The sequence below is a fragment of the Cupressus sempervirens genome, chromosome 5 (assembly GCF_028749045.1).
Source record: "Cupressus sempervirens isolate cs-2001-9-10 chromosome 5, ASM2874904v1, whole genome shotgun sequence".
Classification (NCBI taxonomy): Eukaryota; Viridiplantae; Streptophyta; class Pinopsida; order Cupressales; family Cupressaceae; genus Cupressus; species Cupressus sempervirens.
This window is the reverse complement of record NC_143122.1, coordinates 843,938,691-843,963,297: the sequence shown is the minus strand read 5'-3', so window position 1 is coordinate 843,963,297 and position 24,607 is coordinate 843,938,691. Positions and strand designations below refer to the sequence as shown.

The following is a 24,607-nucleotide window of genomic DNA, read 5'->3' as shown; positions in this document are numbered from 1 at the left end:
TGATGCATCATTTCATTTAAATGTGTATTAATCTTTCAGACTTAGTTGATAGATCTAATTGAACTTTTCTAATCTATTTTAATATAAGGTTGAAATTTATAAATTTGAGAAAATTTGAACAAAATGTTAGAGATTATATCAAGGCCTAGGACCTACTTCTTACATACATCACAAGACAAGATAAGTCTATTCTCAAAAGATGCATAACAACAATACAATAATATTGATCAATCAATATAACATGAAAAATAGTATAATCTAAAATTTTATATATTAAAAATTATCTATCTATTAAAAAGATTACTACTCATTAATAAAACTTAATGTGTCATGCATTATAAATATATAAATTAATTATAATTGTACATGTGTATCTATGTTTATTTATCTAAACTTGGATGTTTGATAAACTATATAATGGATTGGTTTCAAATTAATTTTCTATTTCTTAAAAAAACAACTCCTATTTTTATTAAAGAGTTTCCTTAAAGTATTAGATTTAAATCGCTTCATGATGTATAATGAGCTTATCTAAATAATTCTACTACTATTTAATATCATGATAGTAGTTGATAAAACCTATAATAGTATAATTAGCTAATCTAAAATCCATCTACTTTTATATAATAGTACAATAATAGTTCATAGGACCTATAGCATATAATTAGTTGATTAAAAATTCTTCTACTTTTGTTGAAAATCTTAATAATAGTTTGTAGGAGCTATAATTGATATAAATCTCATCTACTTTTATTTAACATCATGATAATAGTTCACATGACCCATACTATATAATTAGTTGATCTAAAATCTATCTACTACTCTTCAACATGATGATGATAGTTCATAGAATGCAACATTTATATAAAAATTTAAAATCTTAAAACATCAAATCTAAAACCAATGTTGAACCCATCTACTACTACATTTTTTATTCTTGTTAAAATATTTTGAATATTAATTTAACTAAATCATAATTTTATACTAATATATTTCTCGAGAAAAAATAATTTATTTAAATAAATTTTAAAAATTGTAAAACATATAATTATAAAAAATTCCAAACAATTATTATTATTAATCCACATAGTAAATAAATCTAAACAAATTTAAAAGGTTTTCTAATATCAATAATTTGAGAGCATATCTAAATTTTAACAATATAACATGAAAAATGGTATAATCTAAAATTTTATATATTAAAATTGATCTATCTATTAAAAAGATCACTACTCATTAATAAAAATAAAAAATTAAAACATATAATTATAAAAATTGCAAACAATTACCATTATTAATGTTATTTTAAAATAGCTTTGTAATCTTATTTTAATAATAGATAGAGGAATATAATCATTGATTCAAATAATCTAATGAAAAAGTCAGATTAATTAATACTATAATATCTAAATTCTAAAAATCTAATGTTTTGAATGAAGAGAAAGAAATAGAAAGAAATCTACAATTGAGTAGAATTTCTAATATAACAAATTTTCTAAGAAAATTTAAGGAAACTATGCAGATTTCAAAATAGGAAAAAACTACACAATAAAAGTTTCTAAAATTGAAGAAATACAAATCTACAATGTTTCTAATTGAGAAGAATTTCTATTCTATCAAAGTTTCTAAGAAAAATTAAGGAAATTATAGAGCTTTGAAAATAAGACAGAACAACACAATAAAAATTTCAAAAATAGAAGAAATCAAAACAAATAAACATACATACTCAGAATAACGATCCTGTTGCTCAATCCAATGTTGAATAGAAATCATAATATTGATCCTGTTACTCAATCCAATGTTGAATAGAAATCAGAATATCGATCCTATTGTTTAATACAATGTTGAATAAAAAATAAAATAGGCTCTTTCCATATATAATGTTGATGTGTGATGGTTCAACTTCAAAGAATTGAAAAAATGTAATGCGTAAAAATGGAGCATAAGGCAAGACATTTGGTTTTGTTGTCATAATAGATTATTGGCTTTCTTCTTGCTCAAGTGAATGATGTAGAAATATATTTAGAAACATCTAAATGTGTCTTCACACTGTCAGTAATAAACTATTATTTTATGACAACCCGACTGGACCTAAATTTTTCAATTACGGACTCGTAGGATGCATGTTTAGTGTTTGGAAATATCAAAGTGTTCAAACCAAAAATATAGTGTGGTTAATGAGGGAATGGGAAGCGTCAGTGTTAAGAATTTCTGGTCAAGTCCGAATGGAATTTCAATAAAGGACATCGTATAACTGTTCAACATCCTCTAAAATTTTTCCAAAATGTTAGATTGTTTACAATGAAATATGCTCCCATTGTAGAAGCCTCTTGACTTAATTAATGCCTCCTAGAGAAAACAAACTGATGAGGCATTAAAATAATATACGAAAAAATGGATGTCTATGATATCCGGCATTTGTGGACCATGCCTATTTGCCTCGAAAAAGATTGAACTCGTGGAACGTCACAACAAGAACCCCCAAGAGTTTCAACCTGTTTGATGTTTTTCGTTCGTAATGGCCAAAGGCATTCCACAACAAATTCTGTAGAGGATGACATCAAAAGTATTTCTCTGGCATGCTCTTCATATCTCAACCAAGACCTTGATGGAACCTGCGTGTCGTCGAGGTTTCATCATCACTAACAATTTCCTAGGTCTTATCGATAACAAAACAATAATGAAATTTAACGCAACACAGAGAGGCCTATGTGTTTGTTGGTATGTCAAAATGTAATCACCCGACCGACTGCATTAAGAAATGCTCAACTTCTATGTGTTTTCTAGGGAATGCCGAATCATAAAATCAGTAAGTAAAATAAACACAACAAACTAACAAGGAATTAAACATTTTATAAAATAGACTCGACTTATATGCTAAGCACCATATTATGCATCATGCCTGTCTGACTTCAAAAAGACTGAAATGCAATATCAAACAAAAAGCCCATGAATTTCAACGTCAGTTTTGTACTTTGTTAGAATATCCACGAGGAGTTCCACTAAGAATGCCATATCGCTTGATATCGAAAACACTTTCCCATCTGGTGTCCCAAGATTATAGTTTGGCAAGATGAGTGGAATATTAGTTGGGAGGGTTTAAAGATATGTAGTCAAATGTTGCGAAGTGAGCAATATCGGGTGAAATTTTATATTATATCATATAAGGACGAGGTGCTCAGTATTATATGTGTTTTAAATGTTAAAAGAGTAAACAAGATTAGCATTAAAATATCAAGAGCACCATATTGGTCTAGAGTATTTTCTCTTCAATGTGAGATATCCAAATACAAATAACAAAGAGTGATTGTCACTGTATCACACCTTTTAAGCTATATGACGAATTCTAGATGATGCACTACACATTGGACGGTTAATTTTAAACTCCAGTATGTTCCAACTAGGTAGTGAATCCTCCATCGATCGTTGCATATACCTATGCACTTAATCAACTCTTCTAATACATTCATCCTTACTCTATTATTACAAATCTAAAATCTTTCTCTAGCTCACAAATATGATACAGTGCAATACATTTTAAAAGATGAGAAATTTTTTAATGGAGAAATCACAATATATATAAACTTGCGTGCCACCAAAAAAATAATACCCTATACATCACCGAACCTATAGATACTGAGACAGACAATAACATAAAAAAGAGTTTAAAAAAATGGAAAACTACAACATCATGTAACAGTTATCCTGATGGTTGTATAACTTTGGAGTGGCATGGAAGAAATAGCCACCACAAATAGAATAACAAAATCTTCTTTTTTCAAATTTAAATAACAGAAACCAACGACTTAAGAATTCTAATCATAGATAAACCAATGCAATCACCTTTCCTTTATCATAAAATCTAAAGACTGCACTACAAAATGTGGGAAATCATACCAGAGTTAAGCTCTGCTACAGTAGATATCCCTAACAAACCTAATATTTGTAGAAGTTAACACACAATCTCAATGTGGAAGTGGGAGAAAACCTTTCACAAATTTATCTACAAAATTTTATTTCAATAATTTGTCAAAAACTCACAAATTTGATGACAACAAAAAATTACAAATAACTTTTGATAGTGACCCCAAAAGGAAAAACAAATATCAAATCAATTTTGTTGTCTATTTTATCTTTCCAGTCCACTCTAGCCTGGGCAATAAATAAAATATTACAATGTGTTAATAATTTTAAACTGCCATTTTAAAATTCTTAATAGATAAAATATAAAACCCCTAGCGAACTGTATACAGACTAATTAGAAAATAAGAATAATTAATAAAAATAAAATTAAAAATATGTATGCACTACATACTATAGGATAAATTTTATTGATGTGTGATATTGCTATCAAGATTTAACTGTGTAGTTTTTGAGTCAAACTTATTCATCCATGTTTCATGAGTAGTGATTCAACATGAATCCATCTCTCATTAGAATAAATAGAATTCTTGGTTTCTGAAATTAATAACTCTGCATATTGTAGGAAAAAATGTTCTACTATCTTTTTGATTGAGGTTTTCGGTGTTTCACTTTTAATTTTTCTTAGTATCCTATTTGGTAACCATGCCACTTTCTTATAGTTTTTCAAACCCATTGAGCTAAATAAAAAATAAATTAAATCAATGTAAATTCTCTCAACTCATTAGATTTTTTGTATTTTTGAATGGCCCTAATAATGATTTACTCTACAAAGAAATCCCTATATATCTTACGCCAAAACTTGCAATCCATCAAGTAGTCTCTTGAAGTGTAAATAAATGCTCATATGATGATAATATTTTTTGAAAACAATGCAATATATTTTGTCACTCATTTTAGCATTTAACAAAATATATACATGCTTAGGTCTTTGGATGGATTAAGATTTGGAATTGCTTAAGATTTGTTTATTAATGATTATTTTCCTAGTATACAACATCAAAATATTTACAAACATGGCAAATTTTGAGTCTATTATAATTTGATTTTGTGGATTTTGCCAATAAATATTTTCCAACGTCAACCGTCTATCAAAAATTTTTGCATGCATGTTGACATTTTCTCAACTCACTAAATGAGTACATTTTCGTTTGCAGATTCATAATTTCTCACATTTTGGGGCCCTATTCTTACAATGGTAAGGGATAAAAGTAGCATTGGGGACCTTAAATTACAAATGGAACAAAAAACAAACTAAAAAATAGGTTTCCTCTTGTCTTATATTGCCTCAAAATAAAATAAAAAATAGATTTTCATTTGTCATTAAATTTTTAATTTTTCTAAAATTGTTTATTAGTAAATTATTTCTAATTATTGATAATTTTTGTAATTTGGATAAATAAATGTAGATAATTTTAGTAATCCTTATAGGACTTAGATTAGTCTGGTTTAAATTAAATATTTATGTCCTAAGTTGAGTAAAGATATAATAAATGAGCTTGTATGTTTGACAAAGATATTACTTTGTTATTGGCATGGGCTTTTGATTGTTGTAGCTAGTAGACATCAATGGAGTTGTCCTTTTCTCAATTGATACGTTTTATGAAATCATTTCATATAGAGCATGACACCGGAACTATTATACTGCTACATCCTAAGCTAAATGAGTAAAGATATAATAATTTAGTCTAAGACATTCAAAGTAAAGGTGTAGATGGGAGCTTGTATGTTTGACAAAGATATAACTCTACTATTGGCATGGGCTTCTGAGTGTTGTAGGTGGTAGACATCAATGGAGCTATCCTTTTATTAATTGATATGTTTTATGAAATCATTGCATATAGAGCATGACATTATTGGAACTATTATACTGTTGCCAGCCTATGAATATGTTTTTTCTACTATTCTTGATTTCCTCTTCATGCCCTCTTGACACCACATGTCATATACAGGCTTGTTTCTCTTCGCAAGAGTGCACATAGACTTACAGGTCAAGCATGTTAAATAATCCTATTGTCTTAGACTGTAAAGCTTAACACATAGAAAATAATATTTATTTACAATATGTGTAATTCTAGTTTCTATGATATTACAATTTCCATCAGAGGTCCTACTAATTCCATTTGTTCTTCCTCATTAATACAACTAAATTGGTATGCCCCTAAGCTTCCATTAACATTTGCAAGAACCATGCGATCTTGAACAATACTATAGCCATGATTGTTGTCAAATCTTCCCTCATTTTACATGTTATCACAAGTACCTACAAGTAAAATTTCATCCAATTTAAAGTTCAATGATGTATGCATTATCTTCAATTCTTCCTAGACTTCGTAAGATGCCCCTATGATGCACCTACATCATGAACTTCATTAATCATTTCTACATTTGATGTTTTTTCCATGCTTAATGTCCAATTTTTGTTATAATTTGAATCATTGTGCTAAGATGGGAGCTCTAATTTTGTAAAAATTAAGGCTCCATCAAGATCAACAAAAGCTTTTAAAGTAATAGCATAGAAGATACTAAAGAAAAGAAATGAATTCTTGTAAGTAAAAGGATCCTAGCAACCTGTGCAAAGGAGAAGAAAATACATTTCAATTGAATTACAAGAACGTAATCATTGATAATGAGGACAATTTTTCCATTGAAAGTCAAATTATGATATTGCTAAGAGGGTTTTACAATATAATCATTTTTTAATAAAGAAGGCAAATTTTAAATTCTAGAAAAACTGAGAAAGATGTAAGTTAGAAGCCTTTCCTTGTAGATGATCATATTACGATTTATGATGAATCCATAAAGGCTAGATTTCTTTTCTTCTCTTAATATATATTGATAGAGAAATCTAGAAACCCCTTGGATCCATATATTTGGGGTCCCATTATACGAAAAAATGGGAGATAGAAAAGTAGCCCATATGGTTGCTCCATATGCTAGAAAAACCATGCTCTTTCGTAGGAAACTCATGTCCGAAGGTTTCAAAAGAATGTGAAAAATATTTAATGTTCTTTTACATTAAGAAAATGCATTTTATTGTCCTAAAACAACTTAATAGGTCATTGCTGATATGTACCTATGTTCTTCTTGCTTATTTGTATGACAGTTAAACATAGTAGGCTGATTGTATGTTATCATTGGCTGGCCCATCTTGTCCATAGTTAGAGAAGCTTATTTTATTGTTGTGAATCCACTATGTGTTGTGTAGGGGGAATGATAGCAAAACCAAGTAGAAAGAAAGATCTACTTTATATTATGCTATTAGTCAAATATCTATTTTAAAAATTGGCATAGATATGCTATTTTATAAGTTTGGACATCTTAAAGTGACACAAAAATTTTTGAAGATGAGGTAGAAAAGACATCAATTGCTAAGAAAGATTTGGAGAATGAGCATAGAATGCTTGGATCAATGTATTGTCCAAAAAAGCATGACACAAGAGATTTCAATAGAGAATACCTAGACCAACACATTGTCCACAAAGTTATGACACAAGAAAGTTCAATGGAAGACTTTCTAAAAGAAAATGGAATCAAACACTCATTTCACAAATAGCAAGCTTGGATTAGGAATTAAATTATGATCCAACAATTCATATTTTCTAAACTTGGAGTACAAATACGTTGAAAAAAAATATAGCATGATAGCCTTGGTATGCTTAGCATAACCTATACAGTCAACTAAGAGATACTGAAAAAGTTGACTTTAGCACTCAAACCATCTAAAATCAATCCTTATTGTTTTGTAACTATATATAATTATTGATGACTATTTATTTTGTAAATTTTTGGTTGTATTAAATCAAGCTATGGAAATTACTTCCTTGAGTTTCATGCTTGTTTAAGTTTTAGCTACTATGATGGCTTTGTTTATTTGGATATCCATGTTTAAAGCTTGGTTGCAGACAAATTCTGTAGTAGCATGTTTGCACCATTTGTTGGAAGGTCAACTACTGAATTTTAAAAGCCTTACCTCTACATACTAGATAGACATCTGTATGCTAGACAATAGTCTGCCTTGGTTAGTTAAGCATGGTGAGCTTGTATTTTACTGTAGATTGTAGCATTTGTTCAACAAAACATTAATGCATTTTACTTATATCCCATTCACATTTTGTGTCACAATCATTATTGAAAGCAAGAATACCATATTGTTCAAGCCAATGGTAAGATAAACTCTTGACACAAAGTTTGGTCATTACTTGACTTGGCTTTAATATGTTGAGGGGAAGCACATGGTACAGGTGGTTGCAAGAAGAACCTCTTATAGAATTATCGCATGAATAAAGTATGAGACAAATCGCAAACCACATTGTGTGGTTCTTTGACCTTTCCTCTTATTTTCATAACTAGTGGTTGGTCTAAGTAAACTTTGTCTAGATCATTTACAAGGTCTAAGTAAGCTTATTCTAATCTATCTAGAAAAAATAGTGTCTACGTATCACAATCCTTCCATCACACCCCATTAACCCCATCAACCAACTTTCAAAGTTATGTCAAGCCTTAGTGCCCAAGAATGTCTCCTCTTCTAGCTCAATAATCTATGCCCAATTTTAACTTAAATAGCTCAATGCTCTCTTGGGGCTATTTGGAATTTGGTAGATTCATGGTAGTGAGCTCTCCAATGAAAAGACTTCCATATGCTAGGGCCATAAAATATCTTCTCAAGACTACTGCTCACCCAAGCACTATATTTGTTTAGGTATAAAGTTTAAACTGTGTGAATTCTTTTAGTCATGAATCACTATCTCTATCTCAAGTCAGTATATAAATTCTTGAGACTTGCCTTAAATTATGCAAGCCGGTGATCCCTACAATGACCATAAATGTCTGTAGAGGCTAGGGTATATGGATGCTATTAGAACTACATATAAAATTGATAGGCAGGATCCTAGCTTAGATGTTGCTAGTGAAACAACTGTAGTTTCATCCCTAGTGTTCTGCAGCATGAACCTTTCCTATTCCAAGAGGCTCATTTGTGCTTCCATCATAGTAAATTTATAATAGCTTCATGAATGCAAGCTATATTATATTCTATTTTTTTTGTTGAGGAGCTCATCAACCTTCCTATTCTAGATTTTTTTATTTCACTGAAAAGCATAGATGATCTTATAGTAAATCGCTTAAGTCTACAATCTCTCCGTTCTATTGCTCTTCTTATGAGTTAGAGGTAAAAGTTAATAAATGTGGTATGTTTTTAGATTATACTACAACAAAAGATTAGTTGAATTGATCTTCTTGGGTGATATCTTAGGATGAACTATTGTGGAGCTGGGTGGATATATAAAGTATTAAAAAGTGTAAACTATTTGATTTACATTCAAGAAAATGGCTAGAGTTTCCGAGCTCATGAATTAGACAATATACATGGGTGGTTCAATAAACATGTTGGAATCAGAATGATTTTATTAAGGTACACAAACTTGAAGTTGTGGGTGTTAATATATTTCAAGTTTTCATTTTGGATTTTTTTAGTTCTATATTATTTAAACTAAAGCTATCTAAGTAGATGCTTTACTTTCAACATTTTCAACTTTAAGCTCTGGCCAATTTTTCAACTTAATTTCAATTCAATATTGAACAGAACAATGAAATATACGATAATCATGGAGATGGACTTGCGCTCTTCATGGCACCATTCGAACTGGAACCACCAGAGGACGCTTATGGTGGATTTCTTGGCTTGTTTAATGAGGAAAGCTTTAAACAATCATCTTATTAGATGGTTGTTGTGCAGTGCCGAGTTTGATACATACAAAAATGATTGGGATCTTGATGACAATCATGTTGGGATCGACATCAATAGCATTTTCTCGAAGTTCATTTTTCTGCTCAATACATCCAGTCTATTCAATCGCTCTAAACACAAAAATCTCACAAACGCGACATGGGATGCCTGGGTGGATTATGACGGTCTAGAAGAGCTTCTGGACTTCTTTCTCTAGTATAATTCTTCTAAACCCAAAATCCCTCTATTTAACCACACAATAGATCTGAGCAACTCTCTACCAGAGTACATCAAGATTGGCTTCTTGGCTGCCATTGGAGAGTACACAGAGATGCACACCGTAAAAGTTTGGAATTTTACTTCTAAATATTTGTGGGAAGTCGGACCTCCTGGTGAATTACTTAGAAATGGCAATGCAAACAGATTTTCTGTGAAAGTTTATTTGATATGCGTGTTCTTCGTTGTTGTGGTCCTATGTGGCTTCATAGTTGTTCGCTGGTGGTAGTATTTCAGAAAAAGGGGAACAGAAGGTAAGGCTAGGGAAGAGAGCTATCAAGAGCTGGACGAATGCTATTCTCATGCCCCTCAAAGATTTTCATACATCAAGCTCAGTGCCGCGACATGAAATTTCTGCGAGAAAGAAAAACTTGGACAAGGCGGCTTCGGCAGCGTTTACAAAGGAATCCTGCCCAGCACCGGGGAGGCGCTGGCTGTGAAAAGAATAGCTCAAGGATCAAGACAAGGAAGAAAGGAGTATGTCTCCAAAGTTCAAACAATCAATAGGTTGAGATACCATAATCTTGTGCGGCTTTTAGGATGGTACCACGAAAAGAGAGAGTTACTTCTGGTCTACGAGTACTTGACAAATGGGAGTTTGGATAAACACATTTTTGGGGAAGAGGAGGATATGCTGCATTGGAGCCGAAGATATAGTATCGCCTGTGACATTGCCTCTACTCTTGTTTATCTCCATGAAGAGTGGGACCAGCATGTCGTTCATCGAGACGTGAAGGCAAGCAACGTAATGCTGGATTCTGATTTCAATGCCAAGTTGGGTGATTTTGGTTTGGCGAGACTGATGGAACGTGACCAGGAGGCTTCCCATACGACCATGGTGGTGGGCACGCAGGGATATGTTGCTCCAGAGTGCTACATAACAGGGAAAACCAGTCTAGAAGCTGACGTGTACAACTTTGGGGCGGTTACACCAGAAGTTGCCTGCGGAAGGCGGCAGGTTGATCACAGCCTTCTGGTCAACATCTATTGCATACTGGACCTTCTGATGTATGGACCACTTTCATTCATAGATAGCATTCCTGACAAATATAACACATCTGTGGCATTTTCAAGCTATCCAGTTGTTGTCGAAACTATATTTGGGATCTATAAAAATTATTCTTAAGAAATACAGTTGGGTTTTGTATATTTTCTCTGTTGCCTTGTCCACCTAAATTTATCCTATTTTGGCTTGTAGGATGAGGTGTTTCAGGAACACGGTCTGTTGTTCTTGAATTTTCATTCTGGCGACTCATTTCCACAAATACAGGTAATGCTTGATTGTACCTATCACTTATTCAAAATCAACTTCATGTCTCCCTTGTGTTTCAAAATGAGATACTTCATCAGATGTTCATTGACAGGGAATTCTATCCCTATTTTGTAATTCCAATTCTTGTATTAGCAATCCTGCCCTTCTTCTAGCATAATTTAGTCGCCGGACTTCATTTTTCCTTCTTCTTTCTTCTTCTCTTTCAGCTTGTGTCATTTGTTCTTCTCGTTGTCTACGATACTCTCTCTGGTATTCTCTCTGGTATGCTCTTTGTTGCTCCATTTGGTATTGTCTTCTTTCTTGATCCGATTGGAAATTCATACTTGATTTATTCATTTCTATGAAATAAATTTGTAACCAAACATTAAAAAAATAGTAGATTTAGTAAATTAAATTTTATAAAATTTGTTTAAAATATCACATTAATTTAATGGGATTGCACTTTAGATAAGATAGATATTGATTCATTTCTAATTAATAGTTTAACAATTCACAAATACATATAGGAGGAACTTTTCTGTGTAGATAAGATCTACAAATATACTAAATAACAAATAGTCTTGTATGTATAATACTAAATTTATTTAAGACAAAGGAAAAATAACATACGTTCATCAAAATTGATAAGTCGAACAGACAACTTAATAAAAAAAATTGATAATGTCAAATAATATGACTCCTAGATTCATTATAGTGATGTAAAAACATGTGGAATTCATCAGTGAGGAAAAGGTTATTTTCGCCATCAATGTGCTCTTCATCATAGCAGATGTCTTTCATAAATTCAAAGAACCAAAATGATTTCTTCCATGCGTCATGAATTTCCTTTGTATATTGTCCCATCTGCAAGATTTGAGAATCTTGGACACCTCGAACATGAAAGCTCGCATTATGAATTTCATCTATATTTTTTTTACAAGAATAAAAAATGATTGTTCCCAAACTATCCAAATAATTTTGACAATTTGGCTTGATTGCACCAAGTCGTTTGGAAGAAGTGGGCTTGTGATAGTGTTCTCAGAATTATTTTGTTCAGCATCCATAGTTAATTTTTTTCTGATATCTATAATGTAAGGATAAAAAATGGTCAGTATCAAAATGACAAGAATTAAGCTATGCATATATAGCAATAAATTCGTATTTAAAAGAGAAGAAGATTTGTTTGATTCTTTCTTATTGACATAATTCTACGCATTTAATTTCTTTTAACAAAAAACCTTATATCTTCTTAATATTATTTATATAATGTTCTAATCTTTGATTTAAAAATTTAATAGTAAAACCTAACTTCAAATATTAAGGAGAAAATAGATAACATTTCATGAAATATTGTTTTTTATTTACTTCATAGTTTGATAGACGTTAAAATTGAGATTTATAAGTAGAATAAAATTTATAAAAATTAAAAGACATTCTTAAATATAAAATTTAAATTTCCAAATCCATCTTTTCATTTAAATGTATATTAATCTTTCAGACTTAGTTGATAGATCTAATTGAAATTTTCTAATCTATTTTAATATAAGGTTGAAATTTATAAATTTGAGAAAATTTGAAAAGAATATTAGAGATTATATCAAGGCCTAGGACCTACTTCTTACATATATCACAAGACAAGGTAGAGACCATGTAGTTTCTATTGTAACAAAGGTTTTAAGAATTATTTTTTCATAAATTTTGTTCTTTCAAAATACATAACTAAATGATACCTATAATTTTAAACTTTCTTTTATTATCAAGCAATAAAAAATTATTTTCCCATAAGTCTATTCTCAAAGGATGCATAACAACAATACAATAATATTGATCAATCAATATAACATGAAAAATAGTATAATCTAAAATTTTATATATTAAAAATGATCTATCTATTAAAAAGATTACTACTCATTAATAAAAATTAATGTATCATGCATTATAAATATATAAATTAATTATAATTGTACATGTGTATCTATGTTTATTTATCTAAACTTGGATGTTTGATAAACTATATAATGGATTGGTTTCAAATTAATTTTCTATTTCTTAAAAAAACAACTCCTATTTTTATTAAAGAGTTTCCTTTAAGTATTAGATTTAAATTGCTTCATGATGTATAATGAGCTTATCTAAATTATTCTACTACTATTTAATATCATGATAGTAGTTGATAAAACCTATAATAGTATAATTAGCTAATCTCAAATCCATCTACTTTTATTTAATAGTACAATAATAGTTCATAGGACCTATGGCATATAATTAATTGATTAAAAATTATTCTACTTTTGTTGAAAATCTTAATAATAGTTTGTAGGAGCTATAATTGATATAAATCTCATCTACTTTTATTTAACATCATGATAATAGTTCACATGACCCATACTATATAATTAGTTGATCTAAAATCTATCTACTACTCTTCAACATGATGATGATAGTTTATAGAATGCAACACTTATATAAAGATTTAAAATCTTACAAGATCAAATCTAAAAACAACGTTGAACCCATCTACTACTACATTTTTTATTCTTGTTAAAATATTTTGAATATTAATTTAACTAAATGATAATTTTATACTAATATATTTCTCGAGACCAAATTATTTAACTAAATAAATTTTAAAAATTGTAAAACATATAATTATAAAAAATTGCAAACAATTATTATTATTAATCCACATAGTAAATAAATCTAAACAAATTTAAAAGGTTTTCTAATATCAATAATTTGAGAGCATATCTAAATTTTAACAATATAACATGAAAAATAGTATAATCTATAATTTTATATATTAAAATTAATCTATCTATTAAAAAGATTACTACTCATTAATAAAAATCAAAAATTAAAACATATAATTATAAAAATAGCAAACAATTACCATTATTAATATTATTTTAAAATAGCTTTGTAATATTATTTTAATAATAGATAGAGGAATATAATCATTGATTCAAATAATCTAATGAAGAAGTCAGGTTAATTAATACTATAATATCTAAATTCTAAAAATCTAATGTTTTGAATGAAGAGAAAGAAATAGAAAGAAATCTGCAATTGAGTAGAATTTCTAAGATAACAAAGTTTCTAAGAAAATTTAAGGAAAGTATGCAGATTTCAAAATAGGAAAAAACTACACAATAAAAGTTTCTAAAATGGAAGAAATACAAATCTACAATGTTTCTAATTGAGAAGAATTTCTATTCTATCAAAGTTTCTAAGAAAAATTAAGGAAATTATAGAGCTTTGAAAATAAGAAAAAATGACACAATAAAAGTTTCAAAAATAGAAGAAATCAAAACACATAAACATACATACTTAGAATAATGGTCCTGTTGCTCAATCCAATGTGGAATAGAAATCATAATATTGAGCCTGTTACTCAATCCAATGTTGAATAGAAATTAGAATATCGATCTTGTTGTTCAATACAATGTTGCATAAAGAAGAAAATAGGCTCTTGCCAAATATAATGTTGATGTGTGATGGTTCAACTTCAAAGAATTGAAAACATGTAATGCGTAAAAATGGAGCATAAGGAAAGACATTTGGTTTTCTTCTCATAACAGATTATTGGCTTTCTTCTTGCTTGAGTGAATGACGAAGAAATATATTTAGAAACATCTAAATGTGTCTTCACACTGTCAGCAATAAACTGTTATTTCATGACGACCTGACTGGACCTGAAGTTTAGAATTATGGACTCGCAGGACGCGTGTTTAGTGTTTGGAAATATCAAAGCGTTCAAACCAAAAATATAGTGTGGTTAATGAGGGAATGGGAAGTGTAATGTTAAGCATTGCTGGTCAAGTCCACATGGAATTTCAATAAAGGACATGGTATAACTGTTCAACTACCTGTAATATTTTTTCAAAATGTTAGATTGTTTACAACAAAATGTACTCCCATTGTAGAAGCCTCTCAGCTTAATTAATGCCTCTTAGAGAAAACAAACTGACAAGGCATTAAAATACTATACAAAAAAATGGATGTCTATGATATTCAGCATTTGTGGACCATGCCTATTTGCCTCAAAAAAGATTGAACTCATGGAACATCACAACAAGAACCCCCGATAGTTTCAACCTGTTTGATGTTTTTCGTTCGTAATGGCCAAAGGCATTCCACGAAAAATTCTGTAGCGGATGACATCGAAAATATTTCTCTTGCACGCTCTTCATATCTCAACCAAGACCTTGATGGAACCTACGTGTCATCGAGGTTTCATCATCACTAACAATTTTATAGGTCTTATCGGTAAAAAAACAATAATGAAATTTAACGCAACACGGAGAGGCCTATGTGTTCGTTGGTATGTCAAAATGTAATCACCCGACTGACAACATTAAGAAATGCTCAACTTCTATGTGTTTTCTAGGGAATGTCGAATCATAAAATCAGTAAGTAAAATAGAGACAACAAACTAACGAGGAATTTAACGTTTTATAAAAATGACTCGACTTATATGCTAACCACCATCTTCTGCACCATGCTTGTCTGCCTTCAAAAAGACTAAAATTTAATATCGAACAAGAAGCCCATGAATTTCAACGTTAGTTTTCTACTTTATTAGAATATCCATGGGGATTTCCACTAAGAATGCCATATCGCTTTATATCGAAAACACTTTCCCATCTAGTGTCCCAAGATTATAGTTTGGCAAGATGAGTAGAATATTAGTTGGGAGGGTTTAAAGATATTTAGTCAAATGTTGCGAAGTGAGCAATATCGGTTGAAATTTTATATTATATCATATAAGGATGAGGTGCTTAGTATTATATGTGTATCATATGTGTTTTAAATGTTAAAAGAGTAAACAAGATTAGCATTAAAATATCAAGAGCACCATATTGGTCTAGAGTATTTTCTCTTCCATGCAAGATATCCAAATACAAATAACAAAGAGAGATTGTAACTGTATCACACCTTTTAAGTTGTATGACGAATTCTAGATGATGCACACCACATTGGATGGTTAATGTTAAACTCCATGAGGTTCCAACTAGGTAGTGAATCCTCCATCGGTCGTTGCATATACCTATGCACTTAATCAACTCTTCTAATACATTCATCCTTAATCTATTATTACAAATCTAAAATCTTTCTCTAGCTCACAAATATGATACAGTGCAATACATTTGAAAAGATGAGAAATTTTTTAATGGAGAAATCACAATATATATAAACTTGCCTGCCACCAAAAAAAAATACCCTATACATCACCGAACCTGTAGACACAGAAACAGACAATAACTGAAAAAAGAGTTTAAATAAATGGAAAAATACAACATCATGTAACAGTTATCCTGATGGTTGAATAATTTTGGAGTGGCATGAAAGACCAATGCAATCACCTCTCCTTTATCATAAAATCTAAAGACTACACTATGAAATGGGGAAAATCATACTAGAGTTAAGCTCTACTACATTAGATATCCTTAACAAACCTAATATTTGTACAACTTAACACACAATCTCAATGTGGAAGTGGGAGAAAACCTTGCACAAATTTATCTACAAAATTGTATTTCAATAATCTGTCAAAAACTCACAAATTTGATGACAAGAAAAATTTACAGATAAATTTTGATAGTGACCCCAAAAGGAAAAACAAATATCAAATCAATTTTCACTTTTGTTTGCAGGGAACTTAAAAACCATCGTAGACTCTAGAATAGATCCAAAAGGTCTACAACAATTCACGAGAAATTTAGGAACAATCTGGAACCATAAATGGAAAGGCATTCACCCACAAAAGTTGTAACTATAGTATTAAATGTCATATTTAAAAAGTATTAATTAATATTACAGTGTCCTTGCATTTCAGCTGTCTATTTTATCGTTCCTATCCACTCTAGTCTGGGCAATTAAAAATAATTACAATGTGTTAATAATTTTAAACTGCCATTTGTTCATTGGTTGGAATAGTTTTCTTTTAAAATTCTTAATAGATAAAATATAAAATCCCTAGCAAAATGCATACGGACTAATAAGAAAATAAGAATAATTAATAAAAATGAAATTAAAAATATGTATGCACTACATACTATAGGATAAATTTTATTGATGTGTGATATTTCTATCAAGATTTAACTGTGTAGTTTTTCAGTCAAACTTATTGACCCATGTTTCATGAGTAGTGATTCAACATGAATCCATCCCTCATTAGAATAAATAGAATTCTTGGTTTCTGAAATTAATAACTCTGCATATTGTAGGAAAAACTCTTCTACTATCTTTTTGATTGAGGTTTTTAGTGTTTCGCTTTTAATTTTTCTATTAATGCATGGCTCTAGTAATGATTTTTTGTATTTTTGCATGGCTCTAGTAATGATTTACTCTACAAAGAAATCCCTATATATCTTACGCCAAAACTTGCAATCCATCAAGTAGTCTCTTGAAGTGTAAATAAATGCTCATATGATGATAATATTTTTGAAAACAATACAATATATTTTGTCACTCATTTTAGCATTTGACAAAATATATACATTCTTAGGTCTTTGCATGGATTTCGATTTGGAATTTCTTAAGATTTGTTTTATACTTTTTTTTTTCCTAGTATACAACATCAAAATATTTACAAACATGGCAAATTTTGAGTCTATTATAATTCTATTTTGTGCATTTTTTCAATAAATATTTTCCAACATCAACCGTCTATCAAAATTTTTTGCATGCATGTTGACATTTTCTCAACTCACTCAATGAGTACATTTTTGTTTGTACATTCATAATTTCTCACATTTTGGGGTGCTATTCTTACAATGGTAAGGGATAAAATTAGCATTGGGGACCTTAAATTACAAATCGAAAAACAAAAAAACTAAAAAATAGGTTTCCTCTTGTCTTATATTGCCTCAAAATAAAATAAAAAATATATTTTCATTTGTCATTAAATGTTTAATTTTTTAAAAATTGTTTATTCGTAAATTATTTCTAATTATTGATAATTTTTGTAATTTGGATAAATAAATGTAGATAATTTTAATAATCCTTATAGAACTTAGATTAGTCTGGTTTAAATTAAATATTTATCTCCTAAGCTAAATTAGTAAAGATATAATAATTGAGCTTGTATATTTGACAAAGATATAACTTTGTTATTGGCATGGGCTTTTGAGTGTTGTATCTGGTAGACATCAATGGAGTTTTCCTTTTCTCAACTGATACGTTTTATGAAATCATTGCATATAGAGCATGACACTCGAACTATTATACTGCTACATCCTAAGCTAAATGAGTAAAGATATAATAATTTAGTCTAAGACATTCAAAGTAAAGGTGTAGCTAGGAGCTTGTATGTTTGACAAAGATATAACTCTACTATTAGCATGGGCTTCTGAGTGTTGTAGGTGGTAGACATCAATGGAGCTATCCTTTTATTAATTTATATGTTTTATGAAATCATTGCATATAGAGCATGACAATATTGGAACTATTATACTATTGCCAGCCTATGAATATGTTTTTGCTACTATTCTTGATTTCCTCTTCATGCCCTCTTGACTCCACATGTCATATATAGGCTTGTTTCTCTTCACAAGAGTGCACATATACTTACAAGTCAAGCATGTTAAATACAACTATTGTCTGAGACTGTAAAGCTTAACACATAAAAAATAATATTTATTTACAATATGTGTAATTCTAGTTTCTATGATATTACAATTTCCATCAGAGGTCCTACTGATTCCATTTGTCCTTCCTCATTAATACAACTAAATTGGTATGCCCCTAAGCTTCCATTAACATTTGCAAGAACCATGCGATCTTGAACAACACTATAGCCATGATTGTTGTCAAGTCTTCCCTCATTTTACATGTTATCACAAGTACCTACAAGTAAAATTTCATCCAATTTAAAGTTCAATGCTGTATGCATTATCTTCAATTCCATTCCTAGACTTCTTAAGATGTCCCTATGATGCACCTGCATCATGAACTTCATGAATCATATTACATTTGATGTTTTTTCCATGCTTAATGTCCAATTTTTGTTATAATTTGAATCATTGTGCTAAGATGGGAGCTCTAATTTGGTAAAAAAGTAGGCTCCATCAAGATGAACAAAAGCTTTTAAAGTAATAGCATAGAAGAAACTAAAGAAAAGAAATGAATTCTTGTAAGTAAAAGGATCCTAGCAACCTGTGCAAAGGAGAAGAAAATACATGTCAATTGAATTACAAGAACGTAATCATTGATAATGAGGACAATTTTTCCATAGAAAGTCAAATTATGATATTGCTAAGAGGGTTTTATAATATAATCATTTGTTAATAAAGAAGGCAAATTTTAAATTCTAGAAAAACTGAGAAAGATTTAAGTTAGAGGCCTTTCCTTATTTGGGGTCCCATTATAGGAAAAAATAGGAGATAGAATAGTAGCGCATATGGTTGCTCCATATGCTAGAAAAACCATGCTCTTTCGTAGGGAACTCGTGTCCAAAGGTTTCAAAAGAATGTGTAAAAAATTTAATGTTCTTTTACATTAAAAAAATCATTTTATGTTCCTAAAACAACTTAATAGGTCATTTCTGATATTTACTTATGTTCTTTTTGCTTATTTGTATGACAATTAAACACAGTAGGTTGATTGTATGTTATCGTTGGCTGGCCCATCTTGTCCATAGTTAGAGAAGCTTATTTTATTGTTGTGAATCCACTACATGTTGTGTAGGTGGAATGATAGAAAAACCAAGTAGAAAGAAAGATAGAAATACCTAGACCAACACATTGTCCACAAAGTTATGACACAAGAAAGTTCAATGGAAGACTTTCTAAAAGAAAATGGAATCAAACACTCATTTCCAAAATAGCAAGCTTGGATTAGGAATTAAATTAAGATCCCACAATTCATATTTTCTAAACTTGGAGTACAAATACATTGAAAAAAAATATAGCATGATAGCCTTGGTATGCTTAGCATAACCTATACAGTCAACTAAGAGAAACTGGAAAAATTGACTTTAACACTTAAACCATCTAAAATCAATTCTTATTGTTTTGTAACTATATATAATTATTGATGACTACTTCTTTTGCAAATTTTTGGTTGTATTGAATCAAGCTACGACAATTACTTCCTTGAATTTCATGCTTTTTTAAGTTTTAGCTACTATGATGGCTTTGTTTATTTGGATATCCAAGTTTAAAGCTTGGTTGCAGACAAATTTTGCAGTAGCATGTTTGCACCATTTGTTGGAAGGTCAACTACTGAATTTTAAAAACCTTACCTCTACACACTAGATAGACATCTGTATGCTGGACAATAGTCTGTCTTGGTTAGTTAAGCATGGTGAGCTTGTATTTTACTGTAGATTGTAGCATTTGATTAACAAAACATTTATGCATTTTACTTCAATCACATTCGCATTTTGTGTCATAATCATTATTGAAAGCATGAATACCATATTGTTCAAGCCAATGGTAAGACAAACTCTTGACACAAGGTTTGGTCATTACTTGACTTGGCTTTAATATGTTGAGGGGAAGCACACGGTACAGGTGGTTGCAAGAAGAACCTCTTATAGAATTATCACATGAATAAAGTATGAGACAAATCTCAAACCACATTGTATGGTTCTTTGACCTTTCCTCTTATTTTCATAACTAGTGGTTGGTCAATAAAAAAAGGGGAAATTTGGTTTAATGTTTAAATACTAATAGTTGCCAACTAGACTTTATAAGGTCTAAGTAAACTTTGTGTAGATCATTTAGGGAGGACCTTGACTTGCCATCATTTCTTATGCAAATAAGTTTAAATTTTCTTTCCACTTAATTTTTTTTTAGAATATAGGAAAAACCAATGAGTCCTTAATCTTCCAACATTTCTTTCAGTGAGTCTATTCTTTTCTCATATATTTCTATTTAAATAGAATAATTCAATTTTCACCATGGAGCTTTTGATGACATGAGAGACCATCATTCCTTAAGGAGAGATGTGATAAATATTCCTCATGGCATTCCCAATCAAAGAGAAATAGCACTGACCCAAGCTTATTCTGATCTATCTAGAAAAAATATTGTCTAAGTATCACAATCCTTCCATCACACCCCATTAACCCCGTCAACCAACTTTCAAAGTTATGTCAAGCCTTAGTGCCCAAGAATGTCTCCTCTTCTAGCTCAATAATCTATGCCCAATTTTAACTTAAATAGCTCAATGCTCTCTTGGAGCTATTTGGAATTTGGTAGATTCATGGTAGTGAGCTCTCCAATGAAAAGACTTGGATATGCTAGGGCCATAAAATATCTTCTCAAGACTACTGCTCACCCGAACACTATATTTGTTTAGGTATAAAATTTAAACAGTGTGAATGCTTTTAGTCATGAATCCCTATCTCTATCTCAAGTGGGTATATACATTATTGAGACTTGCCTTAAATTATGCAAGCCGGTGATCCCTATAATGACCATAAATGTCTGTAGAGGCTAGGGAATATGGATGCTATTAGAACTACATATAAAATTGATAGGCAGGATCCTAGCTTAGATGTTTCTAGTGAAGCAACTGTAGTTTCATCCCTAGTGTTCTGCAGCATGAACCTTTCCTATTCCAAGAGGCTCATTTGTGCTTCCATGATGGTAAATTTTTAGTAGCTTCATGAATGCAAGCTATATTATATTCTATTTTTTTTGTTGAGGAGCTCATCAACCTTCCTATTCTAGATTTTTTTATTTCACTGAAAAGCATAGATGATCTTATAGTAACTCGCTTAAGTCTACAATCTCTCCATTCTATTGCTCTTCTTATGAGTTAGAGGTAAAAGTAAATAAATGTGGTATATTTTTAGATTATACTACAACAAAATATTAGTTGAATTGATTTTCTTGGGTGATCTCTTAGGATGAACTATTGTGGAGCTGGGTGGATATATAAAGTAATAAAAAGTGTAAACTATTTGATTTACATTAAAGAAAATGGCTAGAGTTTCTGAGCTCATGAGTTAGACAATATACATGGGTGGTTCAATAAACATGTTGGAATTAGAGTGATTTTATTAAGGTACACAAACTTGAAGTTGTGGGTGTTAATATATTTCAAGTTTTCATTATGGATTTTTTTTGTTCTATATTATTTAAACTAAAGCTATCTAAGTAGATGCTTTACTATAAATTGTTTTCATGGATTGACTACAATTGGGTATACATTATTTTGTGTGGGAATTCCTTAATGGGAAAGTGCAGTCTCTTTATGACCACAATTATCACATGCTAATAACTATATATATCTACTATGCCTGGAACATCAACTTCTAGAACTAAATACACACTAGGTTGGATAAAAATTACTTTATCTGACTGAATGGATTCTACTGTTGTGATAGAAATCCAAAAACCTAAAACTAGTGTTTATAGCTTGTCAAAACTATTCAGATGCATCCTCCTTCGAATAGGAATGACAATGCTCGACTTAAACCAACAAGTATTCGGTATAAACTGCTTTTACTTTGAAGGCCTTGTGCATCCGGTGAGATTTTATGCAACTCGCAACAAAAAAATTATATTATAATGGCTATTTTCTTCCTACACCCTTACTGCACCCTTCTTCGCTATTTTCTTCCTCTTCACATCTCCCTATCATTGCCCCACAACCCCACTTCTCTTTCTTGTTCACAATAGCCTACCTAATTTCCAATGCACTCCCCTATTTTATTACACTCAATTTGGCTTGTTTTTAAGTTCTTTAAAAATTTCTTCCATCATCTTCCCTATGAAAATTCAACTTCTACTTGATGTGTATTTTTGTGTTTAGAATTTGAGTTAAATGGTCTTCTTGGACAACAATGTAAAATTGATTCAATAAATTAGTTACTTTTAAAGGCTTTCAGTCTTGGCATATGTGGTGATGAAAAATACTTGTCATGCCTGTGTTTACTTCCACATTAGGTGTAGGTGTGTACGAGGTCAATTGTAGCTAAAATATTTCTCTGTTGTTGTATGTGCATACCCATTTCCAAAGCCTCAAGTTAGCACATGTAGCGAACATACTTGTAAAGGTTTTTTAATTAGAGTTTAGTATTTTAAAAACTACCAAAAGCTTTAGCCTTTTAAGCAACATTTGAAACCATGTATTAATTTTTACAATTAAAACAAGTTTAAGTTCCATCTAATTTGTTTCAACATCTATGTGATGAGCATGCAATCTTGAGTGCAACATGTAAACCTACCAAAGCCTATCACCATCTATCCACATGCAAGTCTCAAGTCATCATCAATGTTCCTACTCATTGAATCAGTCTGCCTTGCTCCCTTCTTGTATCTCTTATTTGTAAAACCTTAGACTATTATTTTTCCTTATTTTAGAAGGTGCTAGCTCAATGGATGAGCCCCTGCATTACAAGCAAGGGATGGTGGTTCAAATCCATCATGCCTTAACATGAATTAATTAATTACATTGCAATATATATATATATATAGAACTTATTATTTTCATACCATCTTTTCTCTAACTATTTTCAAGAAGAAAATAAGCGAGATTAAAGACATTTCTATAAAGAAAAAATTAAAAACATCTCTAAGACACAATAATAGTGTTGTTCCTTATTGTCTTTCTAAGACAATAGTCTAAGACACTCACTTAAAAATAATACTTAAGACAATACACAACTTTTTTTTTATCTCCATTTACAACAATTTACTCAAAAATTATCTCCAATATTATCTTCAAACCCCCCTTCATATTGTAGTGATCACCCAATGTCCTAATCCTTAAAAAAAAGATTCATCTTCCATTTTGATCAAAAGAGAGGGACCTCAGCTCCTTTAAGTGCTTTTTTTTTCTAGGAAATTCCGGATCATAATATTAGAGAAAACAAACTCACGATGTTATACGGAAAATTGGACATTTATGATATCCGACATTTTGTGGGCCATGCCTATTCGCCTTGAAAAGACTAAACTTGCGGAACGTTGCAACAAGAACCGCCAAGAATTTCAACGTATTCGATGTGTTTCTTTAGTAATGCCCAAAGGCATTCCACAACAAATTCCGTAGCGGATGACATCGAAAATATTTCTCCTGCAAGCTCTCAACGTCAACGAAGACCTCGATGCATCTCGTCGAAGTTTCATCGTGACTAGCAATTTCCCAGGGCTTATCCGTCACAAAACAATAATGAAATTTAACGCAACACGGAGAGGCCTATCTGTTCATTGGTAGACCAAAATGGAATCACCCGACCAACTGCAAGAAATGCTTAACTTCTATTTGTTTTCTAGGAAATGCCGAATCATAAAATCAGTTAGTTATCTAAAGAGAACAAACTAACGAGGCATTTAACATTTTGTAGAAACAACTCCACTTATATGCTATCCACTGTCTTGTGCACCATGCCCGCCTGCCTTCATAAAGACTGAAATGGAATATCAAATGAGAAGCCCATGTATTTCACAATTAGTTTGTACTTCGTTAGAATA

At 30.6% G+C, this 24,607-nt stretch overlaps 1 protein-coding gene across 1 annotated transcript; it reads left to right on the top strand.

The window, feature by feature from the left end:
* The first annotated feature begins 9,509 nt into the window (after nucleotides 1-9,509).
* On the top strand, nucleotides 9,510-24,350 carry LOC149558512 (L-type lectin-domain containing receptor kinase IX.2-like). The gene is made up of 8 exons (XM_089830874.1): nucleotides 9,510-9,834; nucleotides 9,934-10,079; nucleotides 10,138-10,179; nucleotides 10,287-11,006; nucleotides 11,124-11,195; nucleotides 11,405-11,459; nucleotides 23,998-24,129; nucleotides 24,217-24,350. Exons 1-8 carry the CDS (start codon nucleotides 9,510-9,512, stop codon nucleotides 24,348-24,350), a joined length of 1,626 nt encoding a protein of 541 aa, XP_089687000.1.
* Nucleotides 24,351-24,607: the final 257 nt, after the last annotated feature.

What these genes read in the sequence shown, in the direction of transcription:
- LOC149558512 (XM_089830874.1), top strand. Translation starts at nt 9,510, where the DNA reads ATGAAATATACGATAATCATGGAGATGGACTTGCGCTCTTCATGGCAC. An exon ending in GCAATGCAAACAGATTTTCT is followed by an intron (nt 10,080 to 10,137) that starts GTGAAAGTTTAT and finishes GTGGCTTCATAG; the next exon opens with TTGTTCGCTGGTGGTAGTAT. An exon ending in CAGAAAAAGGGGAACAGAAG is followed by an intron (nt 10,180 to 10,286) that starts GTAAGGCTAGGG and finishes AATTTCTGCGAG; the next exon opens with AAAGAAAAACTTGGACAAGG.